The following is a 26013-nucleotide window of genomic DNA, read 5'->3' as shown; positions in this document are numbered from 1 at the left end:
CACACATACAATGGTATGAAAATACTTATGTGAACCCTGTTGGTATTCCGGGTTAGAACTGGTCTCTATCAGAATAGGCTTTTCCTACGAGGCGACTAAATGGATCGGGTGCTCAAGCGCGGTTACAGCAGATTGTCTGGTCAATCTAATATACATGTTGCCGTCATATTGTTGAGTGCTGAGTTAAACAATGAAATCATTCCTGAGAGGTTAGAATTACTATTGATGGTCAAACTACAATACACTTATGATGCTATCTTCGAAGAAACGTTATTCTACCCCTCCCCACACACACACACACACGCACGCACGCACGCACGCACGCACGCACACGCACACACACACACACACACACACACACACACACACACACACACCTCCTATCCCGGGAAATACGTGGCAGAAATAGGTCGCCGTACCCATCCATTTCTTAAAAAGGGTATAGATGAGGATGGGATTGTTACAGTGTTTTACCTGGCTTATCTGTACCCATACCATCAACCTCTGGTTTTACATTTACTGTTTACAGGTCGTAATATCTGATCATTTGCTTGAACAGCAGAGCGACACAACGTCTGAACCTGTCTGTGAACCTTGGGTGACAATTGATTACCACGCTTCACGTCGTTGATTGCGCTGACAGTGATTCATGTTATCCAAATGTTGCCTAAATCCTTACGAGGTCTCACCGCAAACTATTTGATTGACATTCCAAAAGTAGAGGAGTACAACTTTATGGCTAACAACTTTTGGCTTATTGCATCAAGATGACGATTCTTGATAACGGTGTCAGAATCTACATCGAAACCAGAGGTTGTTATATGATAGAGGTTCCACCGTATTTCTTTCAATAGGAAGTATTGACTTACATGATAACGTCCTTGATACGTGCGTGTACGCAATAAATGTAATATCAGTTATCAGCAACGGAATCGACTCTTTCATGTACAGAAGGCCCAGACATCAGGCAAACAAACCACAGATCGTTTTCCGGACTCACATTGGCCGCAGATCTCCTACAGTTTGGTTGTGTTTCGGTAGAGCAAAATGGTACTTCGTTTTTTCAAAATGGTGAGTACTTACCTGATAAATAATATGTTCATAAGCTCATTATGGATACTGTGTGTTGTAATAACGCCGCGATACTTGCCTTACTACAATACAAAAGTGAATCTGCACACCCTGTTTATTAAACGCGAGTGGGCCATGGCAAATTCAAGTAAAGTATGTTAGAATTCATGGAGTTTTAAGCTGCATGTACGCTGTAGCCATGCTACTCTGGGGTGGGGTACGGATTGCCCAGTCGCCTAGGGCGTCGCGATTCGCTGTGCAGAGTTGCGTCCCTTGGGCACACCAGAAACCTATGATTTTGGGTTCGAATCCCGGTCCGCCCCGATTATGTTTCTGGGTTTGTCAGCACCATACCCGTGCTCGTGGGTTTCACCGAAGTGGTAAACGCCTGAGACCTGCATCACTTCGGGCTTTCCTCCCACATTAAGCTGACACGCCGCGATATAACTTGAATACTGTTAAAAGCAGCGTTAAACCAAATTCACTCACTCTGGGGTTTCGTGACAATTAAAACTTTATATCGGGGGTCTATCATCAGTGAGGGAGTAGCACAGTGTTACATGTGCATGCCTCCAGCCTTTGAGGGGCGGTCGGGTAGCCTAGTGGTTAAAGCGTTCGCTTGTGACGCCGAAGACCCGGGTTCGATTCCCGACGTGGGTACAGTGTGTGAAGCCCATTTCTGGTGTCCCCCGCCGTGATATTGCGGGAATATTGTTAAAAGCGGCGTAAAACCATACTCACTCACTCACTCCAAAACTAGTTCTGTCCACACCTGATGTTTCTCCACAATGTGTAATCCAGCTGTATTTTAATTTAACAATATTATCTTCACACAGCTTGGATTTATCAAACACAAATGGTCATACAGAAACGTCGTCAACAAGTCTAGAATCATTTAGAACGGTTCAGAAAATGCACAAACACAACGCCAAAATTGAACTTTCCATCATCTTATCATAAGGCATAGTGTTTACAAATCACGTTTCACTTGCATGTATTATATACTATACGCTGATTACATTACATATATTACAAACTTTACACATAAACGATACATACATCCCTGAATTCCTTGTACATTTGACCTTTGCCACATAAACAAAGGGCCTAGATGACATAAAGTGAAATAAATCAGATATAAAAACGAACGCTGTGCTCGAAAAACAAGAAAACAAAGTTAATATTTTACACGTGTAGCCTTGGGTACTTTTTTTTAGAAATCTCCCTGTATACCTCCTTAACATTATGAAGAATATGCCAGGGAATAATATCATTGTAAGAATATGGGAACTAAACATAAAATACATTACAATGACAATTCAACCGACCATGTCAAAGTTTCACTTCTGAGTGACGCCTTAACCGACCGTAAAATCACACTCAACGACGTCGGTCTTTGTCTGCATTTCCAACATTTCCAACTGTTTAACGCCGCACCCAGAACTATTCCAGCTAAATCACGGTGGCCTGTAAATATTCGAGTCTGGACCTGACAATCTAGTGATTGACATCATGAGCATCGATCCACGCAATTAGGATACGATGACATGCATCAACCAAGGTGGTGACCCTCTCCACCTGATCCCGTTAGTCGCCTCTTACAATATGCATTACAGAGAACTTGGATGACATCATGAAAGCGTTGAAAATATGATCAATGAACGAACGTGAAAGCGACTTGTCAAAATTTTCTTGGTTGTGATACTTATTAGAAACCGATAGAATTTGGAAGAGCTCATTGTATGAAAAATATACTACCCCTCATGAAAAGGTTTGATGAATATACGATTTGTAGCGATATCAGGAATTTTTCATTATTTACCAAGAATTAGTAACATTAAACATAACAAATAAGCATATTTATGCATGACTAGTCATCACAAATCAAAATTTTAATTTATGGAAAGCACCCTCTACAACCCTCAAAATAATGGTAGCGCGTTGTTTTGGTCAGCTGTTTCTTATGTCGCGTGACCCAAGCGTTGGTGGGTAGTATAATACACTCGGGGGTGGATGGGTTGTGATGGTCTGGATGGTTAGTGGCATTCATTGCATTCAAACAATCCAAATTGACCAATGTTGTTTTATATTAACAAAACATGTGATAAACGAAATAATAAGTTCAACTCAAGTTGGGTTCTATCAAAAGTCTCAAAGTTAAACTTTTATCAAAAGCGAAAGTAACCTGTCACACCCCTAGGGGCTACATAAGCCACGCCTAATTTCCCGCGTTTCTCTTTATTTGTTGTCTGCTGATTTTATGCAACCGATCTATTGTGTGACGAATATTGTTAAGAATGGCAGGTATTGCTGGAATATTAACCGATATTGGCGGGATTAAGAGAAAATATTCGAAAGACAATCCGGAAGCTGTGAAACGAAGAAATTCGGAGAGCAGAGAAAAGGAAACTTCGCCACGAGGAAAAATTAACTTTTCAGTTGAAAACAGAGACGAGATTGATTTCATTTATGAACAAGCGAAGAAAATCAAAACTTTTCTTGGAGAAGGGAACCCTAATCTTGTGACAAACAAACAACTTCTCGAAAATACTTTCTCATAATATTGAGAAAAATATCGATCCAGTCCGTGCACAAGTCTTAACAGACTGCGATTAGGAACTGCGATCAAGATGCGAAGAAGCTCCGCGATAATATTACGAGTGAGTGAGTGAGTTGGGTTTAACGCCGCTTATAGCAGTATTCCAGTTATATCACGGCGTGTAAGCTTAATGTGGGAGGAAAGCCCGAAGTGATGCAGGTGTCAGACGTTTACCACTTCGGTGAAACCCACGAGCGAGGGTAATTGCTGACAAACCTAGAAACATAATCGGGGCGAACCGGGATTCTAACCCACAATCATAGGGACGCAACTCTGCACAGCGAATCGTGGCGCCTTAGACGACTGGGCCACCCGTGCCCCCGATAGTATTACGAATGTGGTCAATTATAACAAAGATATCCTTAAAAACTGTTCCGAAAGTTCAAGATGTAGACTCGACGCGCACTATGAATCATCCAAAACACTGATTTGTGACCCAAAGGCTGAGCTACTTCTGTGTCAAGCTTTGAAAAGTACTGTTGTGTACAAACACACAACTACGTTCATTGTATGGACTCCGTTTTCATTGAAAGTTTCAACAATTCACTGTTAGAATATAATTCACTGCAAACACGAAAACGTCGTTTTTTTCCGTATATGGTCATTGGACGGAAAAACGACTAAAAATTCATTAAAATTGATTAATTGGCGAGCGTCTAGAAAGTGTCCGGAAAAGGGTCGAGTTTTTCAAGCGTAAAATGGACGGAAAAACGATTATTTGTGCCCCGCCTTGTACAACTGTTAACAGCCAATGAAATGGCGCTGGTCCCCCGACGCACGTGATGCCTAAGGCGTCCTTTCGGTAAGCATAAGGTTTCGTATTTCTGGCATGCCTTGCTCTAGTATCTGTCGCGCGTAGTGCAGCGAGATTAGCAGTTTTAGGATATGTAACATGTTAAAGGAATTCAGACACGCGCCAAGAAGTCAAATCAAACCATGTTACCAAGTTTATTGTGATAACATATCCCTCCGCTATGCACAGATACCTCTATCGGATAATGGGTTGTGTTTCATTTGGTTATAACAGTAACTATTTTTTTATGTGAAGTTTACAAGATATACGGCTTTTCCATTGGAGGAGAGGTCGGTCACATGACGTTTTTCACGTGACTATATTCCTGAAATGACATAAACACTGACCACTTCCACATTCCTGGGGAAAACCCTGAGAATTCCCTGGTACATGTACGAATTCAAACAGAAGCGTTGTTTCTTGTCATTTAGACCCTTTAATTTTGAACTTAGCGTCTTAGCTTAGTCTGGGATAAGTCAGAGAGTTTGGTTGATATAGATAGATGATATAAAATAGATGATATAACCAAAATCCAGGCGCTCCGCCGGGGGACTTACTGGTCTTGTTATTGTGTGGCTTGAACTGTGACGTAGACCCAAGAGAATAATGTAAAAAATGAGACCAACTCAAGTCTATAATGATTTGGAAAGTCTAGATTTCCACAGCTCTAGTCTGAAATTAAGAATAGCGCGGCATCCTCACTTGTCATTGTGTGCCTGGACCCTGTCACGAAATATATTCGCCCCCAGAATAAAATCTCCCCCCGGCGAATTTATACCGGTACAGTTCCGCCCCTCTCGAAATAAACTCTCCCCCCACCTACGAAATAAAATCTCCCCCCAGAATTCCACCCCACCCCCCCCCACCCCCCCCCCCCCCCCCCGCCCCCCCCCCCCCACCCCCCACCCCTTTTCGGTCGTTTATATAAATACTTGCCATGCGTGTGTAATCGGTTAAATTGTAAGGTATACATTGTAGACAGACAGACAATAATGTATTAATGTCCCACTTCTGTACATACATAAAACAGCTTTGTGCAAATAAACATTGATAGAATGTACAGAACCATTCAATAGAATTATGAGAGATTATAAACAGAATATCCCACTGCTAAGTATATGATACATTGTTGAATTAACATTAGATAAGGTTGAGAATTAAGTGTGTGTATTTTCAATACATCTCAGACTGGTGAGCCGTCTGCTCGATGATAACCAGCCTACTCATATTTTTACCCTTTTCCCCATTGTTGGAAAGTGTGTCGTCTGCTACAACAGCTGGAGCCATCTGGAAACAATTAATCACAAGCTGTCAATACACAATACATTATAATACATCAAGATGGCAGTTTCCATGTAACGATTAAGTATTTCTAAGCAACTTAAAGATATGCACAATATCTAGATATATGTATCTTTAATTTGCTTAGAAATACTTAATCTTTACATGAAAACTGTCATCTTGATGTATTATTCTGTTTTGTATATTGGCAGCTGGCGATTGATTATGAGGTTATACTGTATCATTTTTACTGTTTTGATATTTTTCAATATGTTGTGGTCATCAGTTATGCAAATCAGGTTTCGGTGTGTCTTTTTAACAAGGTGTTTTTCCATTAAGATTCACCGCCAGCCCGATTGTAACAATTGCATTTGCACTTTGCTTTGAAGATGCCGGTTGATGTTGTTCAATACAGGCTGGCGGTGGGTGTTTTAGAATTTATTCTACATGCTAATCATTTCGGGAAGATGATACACATTTCTCTATATTTTGGGTTATTTTGCTTATAAAATTTCCGATTATCATTCTTAGTTTTACTTTTTCTCTTTTGCTGCGATAAAATAGTCCGAATCCAGGACCTTTGCATAGTCCAGATTTAAAGAGTATACATCTAAACGTACGCTGTCTTAAAGACACAGTAGATTTAATCACTGCTGAATTAGATAGTTATGATGTTTTATGTTTAAAGCAAGGACTGGTCGGCTCGGAGTCAGTATACGGTGTATGAGTGGGGTATTCATTCAACTGCGGCATGGTATCTCAGTGAACTAGCATATAAGTCGGCATCAGTCCGGACTAGTACAAACAGCCACACACACGCACACGCGTGCATGCACGTCGCTATATATAAGTGCAATAATCTTGGACGCGACGTTAAACCCCATTTCACCTCACCTCACCTCACCTACACCGATACCATTTTCAAATCGTAGCCTGTATTAAGGAATATATTTTAGATCTTAAATCAGAGTATAACGGACAGCCTGAGCTGGAGGCGCGCGTGGATATGTTGACAGTTTTTACGTGTTAAAACCGAATGTTTGCGAGGATTAATAAGATTTCTGAATTTCAGTTACAACAGTAACCGTACATGTATTTGTCACATTAAGTTATTTTTAATTCAAATTTGTTTGGTATGATTATGTCTTATAATTATTTTAGGATGGAAGGTACAGTTACCAAATAACATATGCTGAAATATCAATTCATTATGACCATATTTCATAATCTATACTAGCCACATAAAGAAACTGTGCATGGAGAAAATATAGATATAAGGGCACACCGTCCATATATGTGCAGCTGTACACAGCATGTGCAACTCAAAATTTGCTGTCACTTTGGAAAGCATGATCTGTGGTCATTCAAAAATTCAAAACTTCTCAGGCGCAGACACAAGCATATCACAAGCAAATCATGCCAAGATTGACAGCTGCACAGCGTCATGAAGCCATTGGAATGATCCGAGCGGGAATGAGGCAACAACAGGTGGCAACACATTTCCAATGCCATCGTAACACGATATCGGCATGGGTGAGGCGTTATCAGAACACAAATGACGTTGCCGACCAACCATGTTCAGGACGTCCCCGAGTAACGACGCCAAGACAGGACAGATGGATTCGAGTTACACATCTCCGACACAGGTTCCAAACGGCAGTAACGACGTCCCAGACAATTCCTGGACTGCGCCGTATCCATCCCAACACTGTCAGGAATCGTTTACGTCAGTACGGGATTCGACCACGACGCCCTGCCATACGTCCCATCCTGACACACCGTCATCGAGTCAAACGTCTAAGATGGTGTCGAAATCATGTTCGCCAACCTCGAATATGGTGGAGAAATGTTGTCTTTACAGATGAATCGAGGTTTAACATTTCCCACAGTGACCGGCGCCAACGTTTGGGAGAACGTTATGCACGCAACTGTATTGTGGAGAGAAATCGTTTTGGAGGTGGCTCTGTGATGATTTGGGGTGGGATAACAGCACGGCACCGAACCCCTTTGGTGGTTGTTCAGGGCAATCCCACCGGTGTTGGCTACAGAGATCAGATTCTGAGGCCTGTAGTCATTCCTTTCCTGCAACGTCATGGCCCAGGATTGACATTTCAACAGGACAACGCTCGTCCTCACACGGCTAGGGTCGCAATGGATTTCCTTCACCATAACAATGTCATGTTACTGCCATGGCCTGCAAATTCTCCAGATCTCTCCCCAATAGAGCATGTGTGGGATGAAATGGAGCGCTGTCTGCGTCAGCTTCCACATCCTCCAGATAACGTCCGTGACTTGGCACAGGATTTGAGGAGGATATGGCAGGCCATTCCCCAGGCCTTCCATGCCCATTTGGTGGACTCCATGCGTCGCCGATGCACTGCTGTGATTCACGCACAGGGTGGTCATACCCGTTATTGACTTTGTGACTTTGTCGTTTGACCCCCTACTCCATTTTGATCTTCTGACGTCATCGTAACAGATGTTGTTCAGGTCCCGTTGACATTTTCTTATGGTCCGATCATTCAGCTGCTACAGCGTCTGCATCATTTTGTTCTTGCTGTGTTGTATTTCAGTCCAGAATATATTTTCTCCGTGCACAGTTTCTTTATGTGGCTAGTATAATTTTAAAGTAACCCTCCTTACATTAAAGATAACTATTTAAAGGATATAGTACTTAAAGACATTGCAACAAACCGAATAATCAGGGGGGAGACTTTATACTGAGGGGGGCGCGAAATATATCCGCCCGGGGGAGATTTTATTATACCGGTATAAAATCTCCGGGGGGAGAATTTGTACGGGGGAGTGTTTATACCGGGACACCGGTGTCAGTACAATTTTCGTAGTTAAAAATATGTATCTACAAAATATAATCTGAAGCAGCCAAGAACAATATTTTTTATTAACGCTTACTTTCATTGATAGCATTGAGGCAATCTAGGCTTGACAAATAGTTCTAGACTTGAGTTGGATTCCTTTTAAATTTATTCTCTATGGACTGGGAGACGTACAAGAGCGACAGTATCGCATGGAGAACTGGAGGACTGGGTCAGTGTAATTGGATAAGGGCTGTTTCGGGTTTGGGCTGTTGGCTGAATAGAACAAGGGCTCACGAACATGGGCACAATGTAGAGATTAAACCTTTAGCACCTCTCTTTATATTAGATATGTTATTGTGATTTGAAATCTCTTTTGAACAATTACGAGTTATTGTATACTCTGTATTCTTTCGTTATGATAGAATATATATTTTCTACTTTTGCTTGTTGAATTATCCACAAATAATGAGAACTACAATGTAAACCTGTCTGGAGATATACAATAATACTACTGAAGGGCATATCTGACTAATCGACTAATATTTCTTTCTTAAATACTGTCCGTTACAGGAATTCTCATCATTATATTATACTTTGTACAGTATTAACGTCAAATAATGGCAAATTGTGTATCTTTCTACATTTTGAATTCATTATAATTTCTGCAATAAAACCTTAACACCAGATAGTGATATAAACGAATATGATCTATACTGTGATAAATGAATTATTAATTTCGTATTATGAATTAAATAAACTGAAATATGATAGTAAAAACAAATTATTTTAATCTGTTCGTGTGAGAAGGTAACGAGAGATCGAGGCAACTCACTAACGTAACCATTATTGAAAAAAATCAAATATTCAAAGTTTAGGGGTTTGAACATGTGCATTGAATGACAGACAAGAAAGCAATGCAATAATTAAATTATTAATCAAATTATGTTATAAATATAACAGAATATATAGAAAATATAAGTTTAATTTCTCATTGTTGGAAGGTGTTTAATAATAGTTTTTGTTTGAGTGTTTGTTGTTAAACGCCGCACTCAGCAATATACCAGCTATATGACGGTGGTTCGTAAATAATCCAGTCTGGACCAGACAATCCAGTTATGATCATCAAGAGCACCGATCAACACAATTCGGATACGATAACATGCATCAACCAAGTCAGCGAGCCTGACCACCCGATGATGTGAGTCGCCTTTGTACAAGCAAGGGTTGTTGAAGGCCTATTCTAACCCCGATCTTCATGGGTATTTTTTAAAATAATATGTTGCAATGAAATTATGTACATGTCCATAATAAATATGTATAAGTAGATGGATAATATGTCCATACACGGCAATTAGGTGGGTTAGACTGCAAATGGTTCAATGATGGGTTCTGTTACAAGTGCATATTTCAAGACATGTATTTGATATTCATAGCAACTCCACAAAAGCTACACAATGGCGACAAAACGGTACCAGCACCACATATACCAATAATACATTTTTTTAACATGAGATACATATAATTATTTTAAAGTTAAAACTTGTATCTAAATAGAAAATTAGAAGGATTAAGATGAAACACTTCTGACATTTTTCGTATTTTATTTTCGTTTGGAGAGAGAAGTAGTGACTTGAATCTGATGGGTGTAAACAGCTTTTTTCTTCCGCCCAGGCCTCACTGCAATGCTATAGCCCCAAATGAAACAAGCCTAGATGTTCAACAGGTTCAGGCTGAAATGTCCATCCCACTGGGGCTCCTTTAAATTTAAATATAGTTTCTCGTTTAAATCAAAGTAATATATTTTCAGAGACTGAGCGTTAGTCTAGCCGTGAGGTACAAATATCCAAAAGATCCCATGCGTGTCTATATATCTTCAGACAGACTCTCCATGTTCCTATCGATATGTGTCAAAATACAAATAAATTAAATATTACAGCAATGGTGAATAGGTTACTAGTATATGCGCATGTCAGCGTCGATCCTACAATATCCTTTTGCGCAAAATACATATATACTGATGAATTAACATTCGTGCTTTAAGCTCTTTTTCTACAGGATATTATGGGGTGTTACATCACACCAGAAAGCCAGTTCCAAATTCAAGTCACAATTTCATGGTCCGTCTTGTATGTTGGAAACCAATATCGCAATATGGCTGAATATTGTTAAACGTGGTATTAACCCGATTACTCACATAATTTTCCATTTTCTTCATGCACGTTCTACAATCATCTACGAACACTATCTATATATAAGGAGGTATATCTATATTCATCCAAATGTTCATACATATATGTCTAGACATATCTGTATAAAGCAAGTCGTCCTGCACTCTTCCTTAAAAGGTAGATGCTATGTACATGTATGTATTTATATATGTAAATATCGTTTTAATGTCAACTCTGATGTAGTGAACGTACCACAGACCTGATGCTAGAATAGCATCTAATCCCTGAAAGGAACATATTTGACAGAAAAAAACAGTTATAAAAGAATAGTTATAAAATATAATAAAAAGGAGCCGAGAGACCTTCTTCATTTTGCCAAATATTGGGCTGTATTGGACATATTTGTTTCGGGGTCTGTATGACAGACAACACTGATGCTTTTAAGTATAAAGATAAGCAAGTACAGCTGTTGTATATATTCAAATATGTTGGTGATAACCCAACCTTGAAAAATATTGAAAGATGAGTGGTAGCTATCTATGTCCTTATTTCAAATTAGGATGATAACCCATCAGGTAAGCATGGCACTTTAATATACGTATCTTGTTAACCCAACAGTTTTTTGTAAGTAAGCGCAGGATGTATATCGATAGTATAGGTTTGGTGCGTGACTTATCACTCATTACTTTCAGAAAGTGTGCATATTCTGTTTATCGGCAATAAATGACATAAGACGATTCATACGGGTAAATACGATTTACTTCAGAACTAGGATATATTACTTAAGGTTAGGGGAAAATGTAAAAACTATGTAATTAACATAACTGTGGGCGGGTTTAAAGGATTAGGGTCCTTGCTTGGGCTTTGTGTTGGACGTGTAGACGACATTTCAAGGTTTGACGTATCAATGACCAAAATGATGTCTGATGCAATTCTCTGCCTTTTCAGGTGAACAATTTGCTTGCCTTTGCGGGTGCCACTAGTGGAGCGGATTGAGCTCGCGTTTTTGCGAGCACCCAGTGTCATCATTTTTATGGTGAATCATGAAACATGCTCCTGGTCTTGTCGTAATCGTGCAGTTGCCGCTACTTTTGGCAAGGGTTTCTTATGGTAATGGAAATGCTTATGTCGCTTTTGTTGACTGATAAACATGAAAAGATATAATGCTAGTGTATATGGTCATGTAATTAAGACACAAACGACGAGTAGGAGTTGTTTATTGTACCATAAACAACGACCACGACTCTTTATTTCTATATGAGATATCCACATTATTTACAGCCTCTTTTAAGGGTGTTAAATTAGGAAAAAGTACACGTTTTAAAATATTTATCCTACAGTGAAGTAGTCCTCCACACTATACATTCAGTGAAGAAGCCCATGAACATATTAACTATGTAACATACATTAATGGAAATTAGATGAACAGTTGAAGTTAGCAAATGATATTTTCGGTCGAACGTCTATCAGCCAATACTACATTATTGAATTGTGACTCCACAGTGATTTTGCAAGGCTACCTTCATAAATGTCATGACGCATTTTAGGCCAGGGTTCTATACTCGCATGATTGCATTAATTTCATGATTTACAGTATATATGAAGAACATTTCACTTGGGACCAACAGAGGGACTTATGACTATCGACTTGCTAATTACTTTTTTATATTCATGCTAGCTCAAACGATCCATTGGTTTGATTTATTTTTATGGTATCCACAAAATAAGCAGGATCCGATTTTTTCCGTTTTTGTTGAAATAAAACTGAATTATATTTTCTGTTGCCAAATTGTTACAAAATGTTTGCCACAGCAAGGCTACGTATTCACAACATATTGTGCTGGGCACAGTATAGCTGGACTGAAGGAGGGCCGTATTCCTCCTTGTGGGTGACCTGCTTGGCAATATGGGATGGGAAAACTGCAGGGGCTGAGGGCAGTCAAGTTGATGGTGCAGACAGATAAGAGAGATAATTTTACAAATGTGAAACCTCATGTGTGTGTGTGTGTGTGTGTGTGTGTGTGTGTGTGTGTGTGTGTGTGTGTGTGTGTGTGTGTGTGTGTGTGTGTGTGTGTGTGTGTGTGTGTGTGTGTGTGTGTGTGTGTGTGTGTGTGTGTGTGTGTGTGTGAAGAAGAATTGTACAGCATAAAAATGACTACGTAGTTCGCATAGATATGTAGAATGCCCGGTCAGTATGACCTTTGAGACACTACATATTCAGTCATTAAAATCAGTAACACATTTTTTTGAGTAAAAGAAAACACTACAAGTGAGTGAAACAAAAGACATCAGAACAGGCACGCCATGTCCCCCAACCCCAAGTCTGCATGTATCAATACTCATACCTGCCACATCCTCACCCACTTAACTTACTTACACAATCATTTCACAACATGTTCGCCAACAACAACGCACGCACGCACGCACGCACGCACGCACGCACGCACACACACATCGCATTGTTCTTTCCCCACCATTATGTCTACGTTAGCCATCATGGATCCATGCGCATGCTTACATACATAATCCATCCTCCCACCATTCCCCAACATCCATCGAACAATAACTATATCCGCCGTCATGTATCGGTATTCGTGCTTACATAAATACACCCTCCTACTATTCCCCTATATACATCGCACTATAACTATGACTATAACCGCCTTCGTGCATCCGCACTTATGTTTACATTGCTTGCATTCAAATATTTTACAATATGTACATATTGTATATCAGCAAACAGAGATTATCATAACGCAAAAGATTTCATTCGTCAAAACATCACAGAAAGAAGGGCAGCCTGGAATTTTCCAATGGCATCAGAATGCACTAAGAAGTTCAACTGGTCAGGAGGTGAGAGTTGCGGAAGATTACGATAAACATACAGATCTCCATTTCGAATATCTAAAGTGTGAATAAAGATCACAGCTTGCTATAACGTGTACTGCATTCCTGCAGATTAAGCAATGTCATCAGCTATAAAATGTTTATAGGCATGACCATATTATATTCTAAGCAAATATCTCCACATTTAAAAAACAAAGCTAGATTGAGTCTTTGAAGGCCATTAAGAAGTGATACACATAAGGAAAAAAATATGAATGTCAACGTCTTTATTATGAGGAACACAACGTTTCGGTGTATAAACTCACCCCTTCATCGGGTGAATAAATGCTATGAGGCAGAGAACATATACAAGTACCTGTAAGAACAACAAAAGTAAAAAGATAGCAATGAAGGAAACGTAACAAGGGAAGCCAACAGATAATTAGCGCTGATTACCCCGGCCTCCCGTTTGCCCATTGTCCATTGCCCATTACCGATCATTCATAAGTTAGGTTTTGGCTTTAATTTGTCCATCAACGTCCACTATCTCAACCTTAAATATTACGAGAATATGTAGTTTACTGAGAATGGATTAGATCGCTGACTTGTTTCCTGGCGATTGGGTGCCTCACTCACAGTGTGGGCTCAAACCCCGGACGGGAGTCAACCCAAAAAAGTACGAGAATCTGTACTTTACTAAAAAAATGTTATCCCAATTATGACATTTGTCGTCAAGAAAGCACAATAAATATATTCGGCTTTGGATGGGTAATAATATCACAGACATTTACGGATATTGATGACGACTTGGTAACGACTTCGTAACGCACGTCTTTTCATTTCAGGGATTGGTAAATCAAAATTCATCTTGGGCGGGATGGTTGTTCGAGTTAGATAAGCATGTTAACTATGATCTTCTTAATGTAAAGAATGCCGCGCATGAATGTATTAATGAGATTCCCAGGTACATGGGGCCTTTTCGTCCCAAGGAATACGCACAGTGGAGATTTAAATGGGGATATGGTGTACATAATGTCATCAAACCAGACAACGTTGGTCCTTGACTGATTGTGGCGTAAGACACACTTATTCATTTACTTGTATCGGAAATTGAATGTTCATCTCAATTGTTATTCATGAACACGTAATATATTTTTAAAGAAATAAAACAGTGCCATAATAACTACAACTTTATTGACTTTATTGGGTAATCAAAAAAGAGATCGCGACGTAAAATAGCCCAAATATCATACGATTTCACTTGTCCACCATCTTGGGGGCAAGGCGAAAACATTTCAGGGCGTTTGAAGCCACTGCGAATGCCCCATGCAGAGTTGGACGAACATTCTGCGGTAACGCGGCTGAGTTGACCAGAGGCTATCAGCAGTATTTCCTGTCCAGGTTATTTAGGTCCGTTGTGTGTGTGTGTGTGTGTGTGTGTGTGTGTGTGTGTGTGTGTGTGTGTCTGCTGGATTTTTGAGCGGCATGATAGTTCGACTTGGATAAGCATGTTAACTATATAATCTTCTAGAGGTAGAGAATGCCGTGCATGAATGTTTTAATGAGATTCCTAGGTACATGATGCCTTTTTGTCACCAGGAATACGCACAGTGGAGTCTTAAATGGGGATAGGGTGTACACAATGTGCTACCTGGTAGATTGTGTGTCATCAAACCAGACAACGTTGGTCTTTGACTAATTGTAGCGTTAAACACACTTATTCATTTACTGGTATCGGAAATTGAATGTTGAAGTGACTTTATTGGGTAATCAAAAAAGAGACAGCGACCTATAATAGCCAAATTTCATACGATTTCACTTGTCCACCATCTTTGATGCAAGGCGAAAACATTTCAGTGTGTTTGAATGCCCCATGCGGAGTTGGACGAACATTCTGCGGTAGCGCGGCTGAGTTGACCAGAGGCTATCAGCAGTATTTCCTGTCCAGGTTATTTAGGTGTTTGGGGGGGGGGGGGGGGGGGGGGTAACCAATGACGTCATAATGGCCTGCAAAGCATTGTGATGCAATTTCATTGCAGCGATATATACAGTGTAGATATCGCTTGATCCCACCCAAGCGATGTCTCCTGTGGGAGCCAGTTTTGGATGATAAATCATGATAAAAGATTACGGCATCATAATTGGCATACAATACGTCACGAGGCAGTGCCCCGTCGGGAATGGAGTCAGGGCTAAAAAAGCTCCCTAGCATCCTGTGTGGATGCTGGGTGTAAGAGATGACCACATGGACCTGATGGTCAGAATCGTTGCTCACAATATCGATCACTGGAATATCTGGTTCAGACTCGATTATATAGAGGCCGCCGTCATAACGTTGTAATATTGCTGAGTATGGTGTTATACAACAAGCAACCAAACAAACACAGGACATTCAGGTTTAATATAGAAAACAGATCGGCCTGAAGAAATCATGCAGTTCATTACTTGCTCTCGTGTTGGTGTAACCATCCGTTCCTAACTCACATACGACTAAGACCTTTCCTCCCACATCAAGATGACCTGAACTACCGTATTCGACGTAATAAGCGCCCGAGGCGTTCTCAAAATTAGAAATAGGGGGCCCTTATTAGAATATAATTTTGGTGAGAATTTTGTTTTGGTGAGTTGAAAGATCGTAAATTTCGTGGTTTATGCTGACAGCCTGAAATGATACAAAAGAAAAGTATGTGCGTATCATACACGACAGATATATTTTCCAGAACTTAATTGCCCATAATTAAGGGTGCATATAACACACGAGTGCGTATTATACACGAATAAATAAGTCTTGTATACATTGATCAATCAGAAGGGGTGCTAATTGGGATTGTTCACTAGGTAATATATCAGTAAATATCGCCTGGGGCGCTTATTACGTCGAATACGGTAACTGATATACTGTTCAAAGCAGCCTTGAACAAAAGCCTCTTATTCACAACTTACACGTGTATTTGATTGTTCGCCATGTGTTTAAAATAGCGCGTCAACAGGAGGTTCGCTTATTAACTGTACTATTGCATCCTTATTGGCTGAATGAGATGAAAAATCAAATCCAGCATACAACTGTGTTTTCCACCCACAATACAGCGAGGTGGCCTAACTTTGGTTTTTGGTGGCCTACAGCCCGTGTTTTAAACTGCATATTTGAGAATGTTATGCCCACATGTGTTTGATGAAATCTGTTTTGAATTACTTGACATTAATGACTCACTTGTGAATAAATAAACTTGGGCTCGTCGCTATATGGCTCAAATGATGCCGATGCGACGTTAAATTTTAACTCACTCACTCATTCAGTGATGACACTAGGTGTTCGCGAAAAGGGTAAGCATGTTCTACCATACCGGTAGCACCCACCACTTATTCAATTTGCATATACAAGCATGTTTGTCACCTGTAGGTATAACGCGTTCGTATTCCATAATTGCAAATTGTTAATCTTCCCATAATATATACTTGTTTTCCTTGCAGACAAAAAAGATCTACACAAACTGAATTTTGCTTTTTGATGTGTGAAATGCTGATGGTAGTATATTATTGTTGTAGTACTGAAAGATAATTATAAAATGACATGTTTCTCTTTGGCAGATTTTGATCAACCAGTGTGTGTTAATCAGCACAGCGTTTTCTCTGTGGACTATTACCTCCTTTTTGTGTCATCATATTGCAAAAGAGTTTTTGATCCAAAGCGGGCCGACTCTTACAGGAGTGTGTATCATATCATTTTGCCAGTTGTTATTTTGTGTCTCGTGTCTGGAGATTACAGCAGAAGACAACCATGAAAGCATCCACCAAAAGGGAAACTTGAAACATTTTAAACTTATATGTGGTGTAAGCCACGTGGTCGCTACACTTTCCACCAATTACAGCATGTCTCTGATTCGCGCTTCCTCAACCTTTGCCATTAAGATGCTGGAACCAGTCACAAGCGCTCTTGTTCAGTGGGTTGTGTTTGCTGTTACCCCTTCAGTGTCAACAGTTCTCAGCCTCCCCATCATCGTCACCGGAGCCGTCATCTTCACGGGAAATCCATTTCAAGACGCCATCTTGTCTCGAGGTTTAATCTGGGCTCTGGTTTCTAATCTGGCACTGGCGTTCAGAAATATTGCCATGAAGAAACTCTTCGATGTGAAGATGCAGATTGTTCCACGTTCTGTTCAATCTATTCTCTCTGTGAACGCTGTGGCTTTGGTAGGATTAGTCATATTGGCGAAGACACCCAATGGCTTGGACGTTGCACCTTTGTACATTTTATCCCTAATATCCGCCATCTTCCATGTATTGTACTCCTACCTATCAGTAGCCCTGGTGCTCAAAACACTGTCTGTTGTCACCCATGCTCTCCTCAACATCTTCAAGCGGGTGTGTGTCGTAGTATTGCTGTGTATAGCTGGGAAAGGGGTTCTGAACATTGAGAACATATCCGGCCTACTGCTATCCTTCATTGGTCTGATCATCTATACATTACAGAAAACTCAACTGCATATGTCAACGATTATTGGCGGAGTAAGAGAGCCAGGTGAGATTATGTGTCATAGTTATTACCCTAAAAGTGAGCGAGTATGTGACTGTTGATTAATGCCGAATCAGCAATCTTTCAGCTTTTCGTGGCGAGAAGTCTCCACTCTTACCATATGTAAACTAAAGTAGGTGTGGTGAAATGGGGTGTAACGTCGCGTCCAAGAGTATTGCACTTATATAAGGTCGTGCATGCACGAGCGTGTGTGTGTGTGTCTGCTTGTACTAGTCCGGACTGATGTCGATTTAAAGTGCTTGCACACTGAGATACCATGCCGCAGTTTAACATGAATACTCCACTCAGACACAGTATACTGACTCTGAGCCGACCAGTCCTTGTTTTAGCCCCTCAATGCCAAGCGCCAGACAGGGTAACAACAAGTACCATCTTTTAACGTCTTTTGGTATGACGCGGCCGGGGATAGAACCCTGGACCTTCCGCTCTCATGAATCGCTTGACCTTCCGTGACTTGATTCAAGATGTCTGACAGTGGAAATGCTTATAACGAACTCCGGTTGTGACGAATTATATATCTATGATCCCTTTGAGTTTGATATACCTGAAAGTTTCTGTATGTTAAAATCAGATCGTTAGAAACGCTTCCTTTTGAGAACAGTGTCTATAAGTTGTGAACATTATCATGATTTAAAAAGCGTTGTTTGATATGTGAAACATCAACACACAATGAGACTATTGCAAATGGGTGCGAAAAGATGGATCTTCTCCTTTCAATAAGAATGAATGAGTCTATCATAACTATGTTCAATATAGCAACGCCAAAGGTCAACTTCTCCATGACGGGTTAGTCAAGAACAGTCAGTGTTATTTGTTTGATAGGCATTTAGAAGTTGGAGTACTGAGGAAGGATAAAAAAATTATGGATGGACAACTTCTTTATTACAATTAAGAGCGACGTTTAATTAATTAAGAGCGACGTTTCGGTGTAGCAAGTGCTTGATAACGGTGTTAGAACCTACACCGAAACGTCGTTCTTAATTGTAATAAAGAAGTTGTCCATCCATAAATTTCTTATCCTTACTCAGTCAGTGTTATGTCCTTGTTTCGGTCCCAGATGTGAGTGAGTAAATGTAACGCTGCAGTCAAGACCAGGGCCCATTTGCACAAAGCGATCTTAGCGCTAAAATGAGCGTAACTCCCATACTTTAGCATAGGCTTACAATAGTCGTAGCGCTAAGATCGCTTTGTGCAAGTGGTCCCAGACAACCAGTGACTACAAACATGAGCAGAGAACAGCTCCATTGGGGTACGCTGACACCGGTCATCCGAGTCTCATACGCTCAACACCCAATCCCCACTTTAGTCAATATTACGAGAATGAGAAACTAAGGGGCCTCTTCTGACCAAGGTTCCCCACAGAATGCTACCCAAAATGACACACAGGGTTGAGTTACCCAGTTAGGCATATGTGTCCTGTGATTATTGTCTCCACATTATATCCTCAATAGTGCGTTGTAATACTATCGTTTGTTTTGAAATGCCATTTATCTCGAAAAGGTCACAGTCAATTCTTAACAATAATTATGGTTTTGCATGTTTAATTTCTATCAAGTTGGATAATAGGACGCCATCAACAAAATTCATGCTGTTGTAAAAGTAATAATTCGTTATCATAATTCGGTTTTCATCAGGTTCGAGATTTTGGAGAATTACAGTCCTGGGAGCAGCTCTGGTGACATTGTCTGTGATGACTGTTGGTACAAACCTCTACATGGCCCATAACACAGGACGTGTTTTTTCAGTCATTTCAAACATCCACCAAAACCAACCAATAGACACCAACTCACGGACAACAAGAAAAGAACTAGACTCTAACATCATAAAGAAGATTGAAGAGCATGCTTCCATAGATATCGATGCCTTTCGGAAACTGCGTCTACTGAATCATCCTAACTCAACCGACCTCTTGTCTCCCCTTTTACCCACTCATTATGATGTCATAGAAGAAGCAAAACGGATCCATTTAAATGTATTCAGCGATCTCTTCGGTGGTGCCAAGTACGCCCTGTTGTTTGACCTGGCTGATTATGAGAACAAAGGAGATCCTGCCATTGCTACAGGAGAGATTTATTTTTTGAGACGAATGGGAATCGAACTTCTTTACTATTGTATGACCAGTAAATGTTCAACATCAAACATTGAAAGATCATATGGAATCGCAAAGGGATATCCTCGAAACCAGACAGTCGTTCTACTTCAGGGTGGGGGAAACATATTCTCGTATGAAGGGTTGGACATTATCAGAGAAAAGGTTCTGAATAGGTTTAAAGAACACAAGGTAGTACTATTCCCTCAGAGTGTTTGGATGCGATACCCTGAAATAAAAACGAGACACTATGCAAATGTTTATAACAGTCATCCACATTTGACCATCACCATTCGGGACAGGATGTCATTAGACAGAGTTCGCAAAGTCTTAACAAAACCACGGCTTTTACTTGTTCCAGACATGGCTTTTGAGATAGGTAGTGTGGAGAGATTCGTGAGCCCAACATTTGACATTTTGTGGATGAGGCGGAGTGATGATGAGAGCACCAAATACCAAATGCCATATATTCCCCATCAGCTATCCTATCATGTGGCAGATTGGCTGAGTTGGCCGACCCCAAAATCTCCTGCCATGGAGTATGCCTTTCACATTGCCACCAACGGCATGTTGTTCCTGCAGCGAGGACGAGTGGTCATCACTGACCGCCTACACGGACACATCCTGTCCACCCTGCTGGGCATCCCTCACGTGATACTGGACAACAACTACCACAAGGTGTCCAGCTATCGTAACAGCTGGACAAGGGGTGTACCCTATATTAAGGAGGCAAAGGACAGTAAAATGGCTTTGGACATGGCTATAGAATTATTGCACAAGTATAATGATACCATACCCAAAATACAGCAATACAATACAAGACATGATGGTTATTAGAAATAGGTATGTTAAACATGTATCAACATATATGTGGTTGATGTACACATGTATCAACATGTATGTGGTAGATGTAGACATGTATCATCATATGTTTGGTTATGTAGACATGTATCAACATGTATGTGGTTATGTACACATGTATCAACATGTATGTGGGAGATGTACACATTTATCAACATGAGTTTGGTTATGTACACATGTATCAACATGTATGTGGTTATGTACACATGTATCAACATGTATGTGGTTATGTACACATGTATCAACATGTATGTGGTAGATGTACACGTGTATCAACATGTATTTGGTTATGTACACATGTATCAACATGTATGTGGTTATGTAGACATGTATCAACATGTGTTTGGTTATGTACACATGTATCAACATGTATGTGGTAGATGTACACATGTATCAACATGTATGTGGTAGATGTACACATGTATCAACATGTATGTGGTAGATGTACACATGTATCAACATGTATGTGGTAGATGTACACATGTATCAACATGTATGTGGTAGATGTACACATGTATCAACATGTATGTGGTAGATGTACACATGTATCAACATGTATTTGGTTATGTACACATGTATCAACATGTATGTGGTTATGTAGACATGTATCAACATGTATGTGGTTATGTACACATGTATCAACATGTATGTGGTAGATGTACACATGTATCAACATGTATATGGTAGATGTACACATGTATCAACATGTGTTTGGTTATGTACACATGTATCAACATGAATGAATGAATGATCTTTATTTCCTCCATTAATTTCGGAGAGTGATATACATTTGGAATCATGTTAACCCAGCATATTTACACGAACATTATATTTTGCAGAGAAATTGGCAATACTGAATATTTACATGTCCTGGTCCTGGTATGAGATATACTGTCTATAGATAGAGCAGTGATCGCAGGTTCCAGGAGCTTATGTCTCGTGATACAGAAGATATGAATTCAGCCCATCTGTCAAGGCTCATATCCTCTACAATAGGGGTTATACCACCTAGCAATGTCACAAGTTTGACTTCGTCATCTGCACAGTCCTCAATACGCATGTATTGTTCGAGGTTTAAAGAGTCAAATAGATGTTCATAGAGGGTGTTCCTTGCATCATCTAAAGCTGTACAACATAGCAGTTGGTGCTTTATTATGTCATCGCACTCCTCATCACACATTAAACACTGTCCAGGTGTTATTGGTAGTGTTCCCAGTTTCACAAGTGCATACATTGGTCTAGTTGGTATATTGTACAGAATACACATATTCCACAGTCTATGAGGTACAAGCTTACTGTGAATTTTAATAAATCTGTTTAATTCAGGGTGATCTCGCAGACTCGTGTGCCAATGAGCAGTTTCATGTTCTGTTATTTTAGTCTGTACGGTTTTGTTCCACACATCCTTGGATGGAAACTGGTTAGTTTTCATAAAGTGAACTATTATGGTCCATAATTCATATTTCTTTGCCACATTGAGTAGATCATGTGTTACAGACTTACTTTTGTCACTGCCTGTTATATATTGAGCACACTTGAAATAGAACACCTTTTTCGGGGCATATCTGTGGCTGCTTCTACACATCCTCCCAAGGAACATCAGCTTCATTTTGTCAATCTCGGATGTCATTGTCCACAATCCCAGCGTTTGAATAGTTGCAACGGTCGAAGATCTTACATGAAAATTTTGTACATTACGTGCAAAGTAGCGCTGGAGTTTTTCAATTTCATTGTGTTCTGTCTTGGACATATTTGACCACAGTTCACACGCGTAGAAGGCACCTGGAATTATTACTCTACGCCATATGTTCATACAGCAGACTGGGTTCAGACCACCTGCTCTTAGACCAATATCTCTCAGGGAATTCAAATTCTTCCTCGCCTTAGCGCAAGCTCTCCTGGTCCTTTCGGATTCTAAATGAGTACTGATAATAGAACCTGCATATATTGTGTTCGATTTCATTTCCAGTATATGGTTACCTAGTCTAAAAGAACCTGGTTGGTTGATTTTGTTTCCACCTTTAAACACCAGAACACAGCTTTTTCTTGCACTATATGTCAATCTCCATTGGCAAGCATATTGATGTACAGTCTGTAAGGACATGCATATGCCACTACTTGTTGAGCTTATGAGAGTTGTGTCATCCGCGAGTAGGACAACCTGGAAGTGATCACGTCCAAGCATAACACCTTGTTTCAAATGGTCAAGGCGGATTATAAGCTCGTTAATATACACAAGGAACATCCAGGCGGATAAGACACGTCCTTGTCCTACACCTTGTCCGATTGGGAACGTTCGACTTGTCTCACCGGCATATTTGACACATGCAGTAGATTCGTGATACGACTGACGTATGATATGCCAGGCTTTCCCTTGCACACCAAGGATGAATAATTTTAGGAGTAGTCCATTGTGCCAGATGCGATCAAACGCTTTCTCATTATCAAGAAACACCGTGTATACGTTGGAAGACCTTTCCGTATAGAAATATATGACTTCTTTGAGTATGTAGGTAGCTATGTTTGCACCGTGTTCTCGCCTGAAGCCACATTGTAATCTATGTGGGAAGTCGGGCTCCATATATTTGATATGTCTCTCAATTCTCTCTAATAGGATCTTTTCGAACAGTTTTCCCACCACTGACGTCAGAGTGATACCTCTGTAATTTGCAGGATCCGATCTGTCCTTATTGTTTCCTTTATATATTGGAATAATTGTTCCAGATCTCAACAGTGCAGGGCTGTAGCATGTTCGTATCATCATGTTAAACAGTTGAGTTAAGTGTTTTAGAAGCATATCTCCAGCGAAATAGATATGTTCATTTGTGATTTGGTCCGGTCCTGGTGACTTTCTCATTTTTAAGCTTTGTTTCAGTCGTTTTAGTTCGTGTATTTCTATGTCTCTCTTCAGTATAGGATCATCGTCCAGAAGTGGTATCTTTGAGATGTTGTTTATTCTAGAGTCCGTCTCAACACGAAAGTCGTTGTCAAACTCCGGCCGGTCGAGAGGTGATAATAAATCTGCATAGTAGTCTGCCCACAAGTTGCACATCTCTGATGGTGTATTGCAACAGCATTCTTTGTACTTGAGGTGTGTATTTACAGTCTTAGATTGTCTTTGTTTCTTTACAATCCTGTAGAATTCAGCAATATCTACTTCACATGCTGAGTTTATTTCAATATATTTTTCTTTATTCCATTGTATCAACATGTATGTTGTAGATGTACACATGTATCAACATGTATGTGGTAGATGTACACATGTATCAACATGTATGTGGTAGATGTACACATGTATCAACATGTATGTGGTTATGTACACATGTATCAACATGTATGTGGTTATGTACACATGTATCAACATGTTTGTGGTAGATGTACACATGTATCAACATGTATATGGTAGATGTACACATGTATCAACATGTATGTGGTAGATGTACACATGTATCAACATGTATGTGGTTATGTACACATGTATCAACATGTATGTGGTTATGTACACATGTATCAACATGTATGTGGTAGATGTACACGTGTATCAACATGTATGTGGTAGATGTACACATGTATCAACATGTATGTGGTAGATGTACACATGTATCAACATGTGTTTGGTTATGTAGACATGTATCAACATGTATGTGGTAGATCTACACATGTATCAACATGTATGTGGTTATGTACACATGTATCAACATGTGTTTGGTTATGTACACATGTATCAACATGTATGTGGTTATGTACACATGTATCAACATGTATGTGGTTATGTACACATGCATCAACATGTTTGTGGTAGATGTACACATGTATCAACGTGTATGTGGTAGATGTACACATGTATCAACATGTTTGTGGTAGATGTACACATGTATCAACGTGTATGTGGTAGATGTACACATGTGTCAACATGTGTTTGGTTATGTACACATGTTTCAACATGTATGTGGTAGATGTACACGTGTATCAACATGTATGTGGTAGATGTACACATGTATCAACATGTATGTGGTTATGTACACATGTATCAACATGTATGTGGTTATGTACACATGTATCAACATGTTTGTGGTAGATGTACACATGTATCAACATGTATATGGTAGATGTACACATGTATCAACATGTATGTGGTAGATGTACACATGTATCAACATGTATGTGGTAGATGTACACATGTATCAACATGTATGTGGTTATGTACACATGTATCAACATGTATGTGGTTATGTACACATGTATCAACATGTTTGTGGTAGATGTACACATGTATCAACATGTATATGGTAGATGTACACATGTATCAACATGTATGTGGTAGATGTACACATGTATCAACATGTATGTGGTTATGTACACATGTATCAACATGTATGTGGTTATGTACACATGTATCAACATGTATGTGGTTATGTACACATGTATCAACATGTTTGTGGTAGATCTACACATGTATCAACATGTATATGGTAGATGTACACATGTATCAACATGTATGTGGTAGATGTACACATGTATCAACATGTATGTGGTAGATGTACACATGTATCAACATGTATGTGGTTATGTACACATGTATCAACATGTATGTGGTTATGTACACATGTATCAACATGTTTGTGGTAGATGTACACATGTATCAACATGTATATGGTAGATGTACACATGTATCAACATGTATGTGGTAGATGTACACATGTATCAACATGTATGTGGTTATGTACACATGTATCAACATGTATGTGGTTATGTACACATGTATCAACATGTTTGTGGTAGATGTACACATGTATCAACATGTTTGTGGTAGATGTACACATGTATCAACGTGCATGTGGTAGATGTAGACATGTATCAACATGTATGTGGTTATGTAGACATGTATCAACATGTATGTGGTAGATGTACACATGTATCAACATGTATGTGGTAGATGTACACATGTACAAACATATATGGGCTTATCAAC

The 26013-nt window shown here is 39.8% G+C and overlaps 1 protein-coding gene across 1 annotated transcript; it reads left to right on the top strand.

The window, feature by feature from the left end:
* The first annotated feature begins 1008 nt into the window (after window positions 1-1008).
* On the top strand, window positions 1009-23788 carry LOC125377913 (glucose-6-phosphate/phosphate translocator 2, chloroplastic-like). The gene is made up of 4 exons (XM_048392016.1): window positions 1009-1071; window positions 17146-18076; window positions 20542-20871; window positions 23766-23788. The coding sequence occupies exons 1-4, from the start codon at window positions 1048-1050 to the stop codon at window positions 23786-23788; spliced, it is 1308 nt and encodes a 435-aa protein (XP_048247973.1). The 5' UTR covers window positions 1009-1047.
* Window positions 23789-26013: the final 2225 nt, after the last annotated feature.

The sequence above is a fragment of the Haliotis rufescens genome, unplaced genomic scaffold (genome assembly GCF_023055435.1).
Source record: "Haliotis rufescens isolate VD_foot unplaced genomic scaffold, xgHalRufe1.0.p SCAF_105, whole genome shotgun sequence".
Lineage (NCBI taxonomy): Eukaryota > Metazoa > Mollusca > Gastropoda > Lepetellida > Haliotidae > Haliotis > Haliotis rufescens.
Note: the sequence above shows the minus strand (reverse complement) of the source record. Positions and strands in the feature narration are given on the sequence as shown.

Bases quoted from the DNA above. Each gene is read 5' to 3' on its own strand.
- LOC125377913 (XM_048392016.1), top strand. From the start codon at position 1,048: ATGGTACTTCGTTTTTTCAAAATG. The intron at 1,072-17,145 runs GTGAGTACTTAC...TCTCTTTGGCAG, and splicing joins TACTTCGTTTTTTCAAAATG to ATTTTGATCAACCAGTGTGT. The intron at 18,077-20,541 runs GTGAGATTATGT...TACTTGTTCCAG, and splicing joins TGGCGGAGTAAGAGAGCCAG to ACATGGCTTTTGAGATAGGT.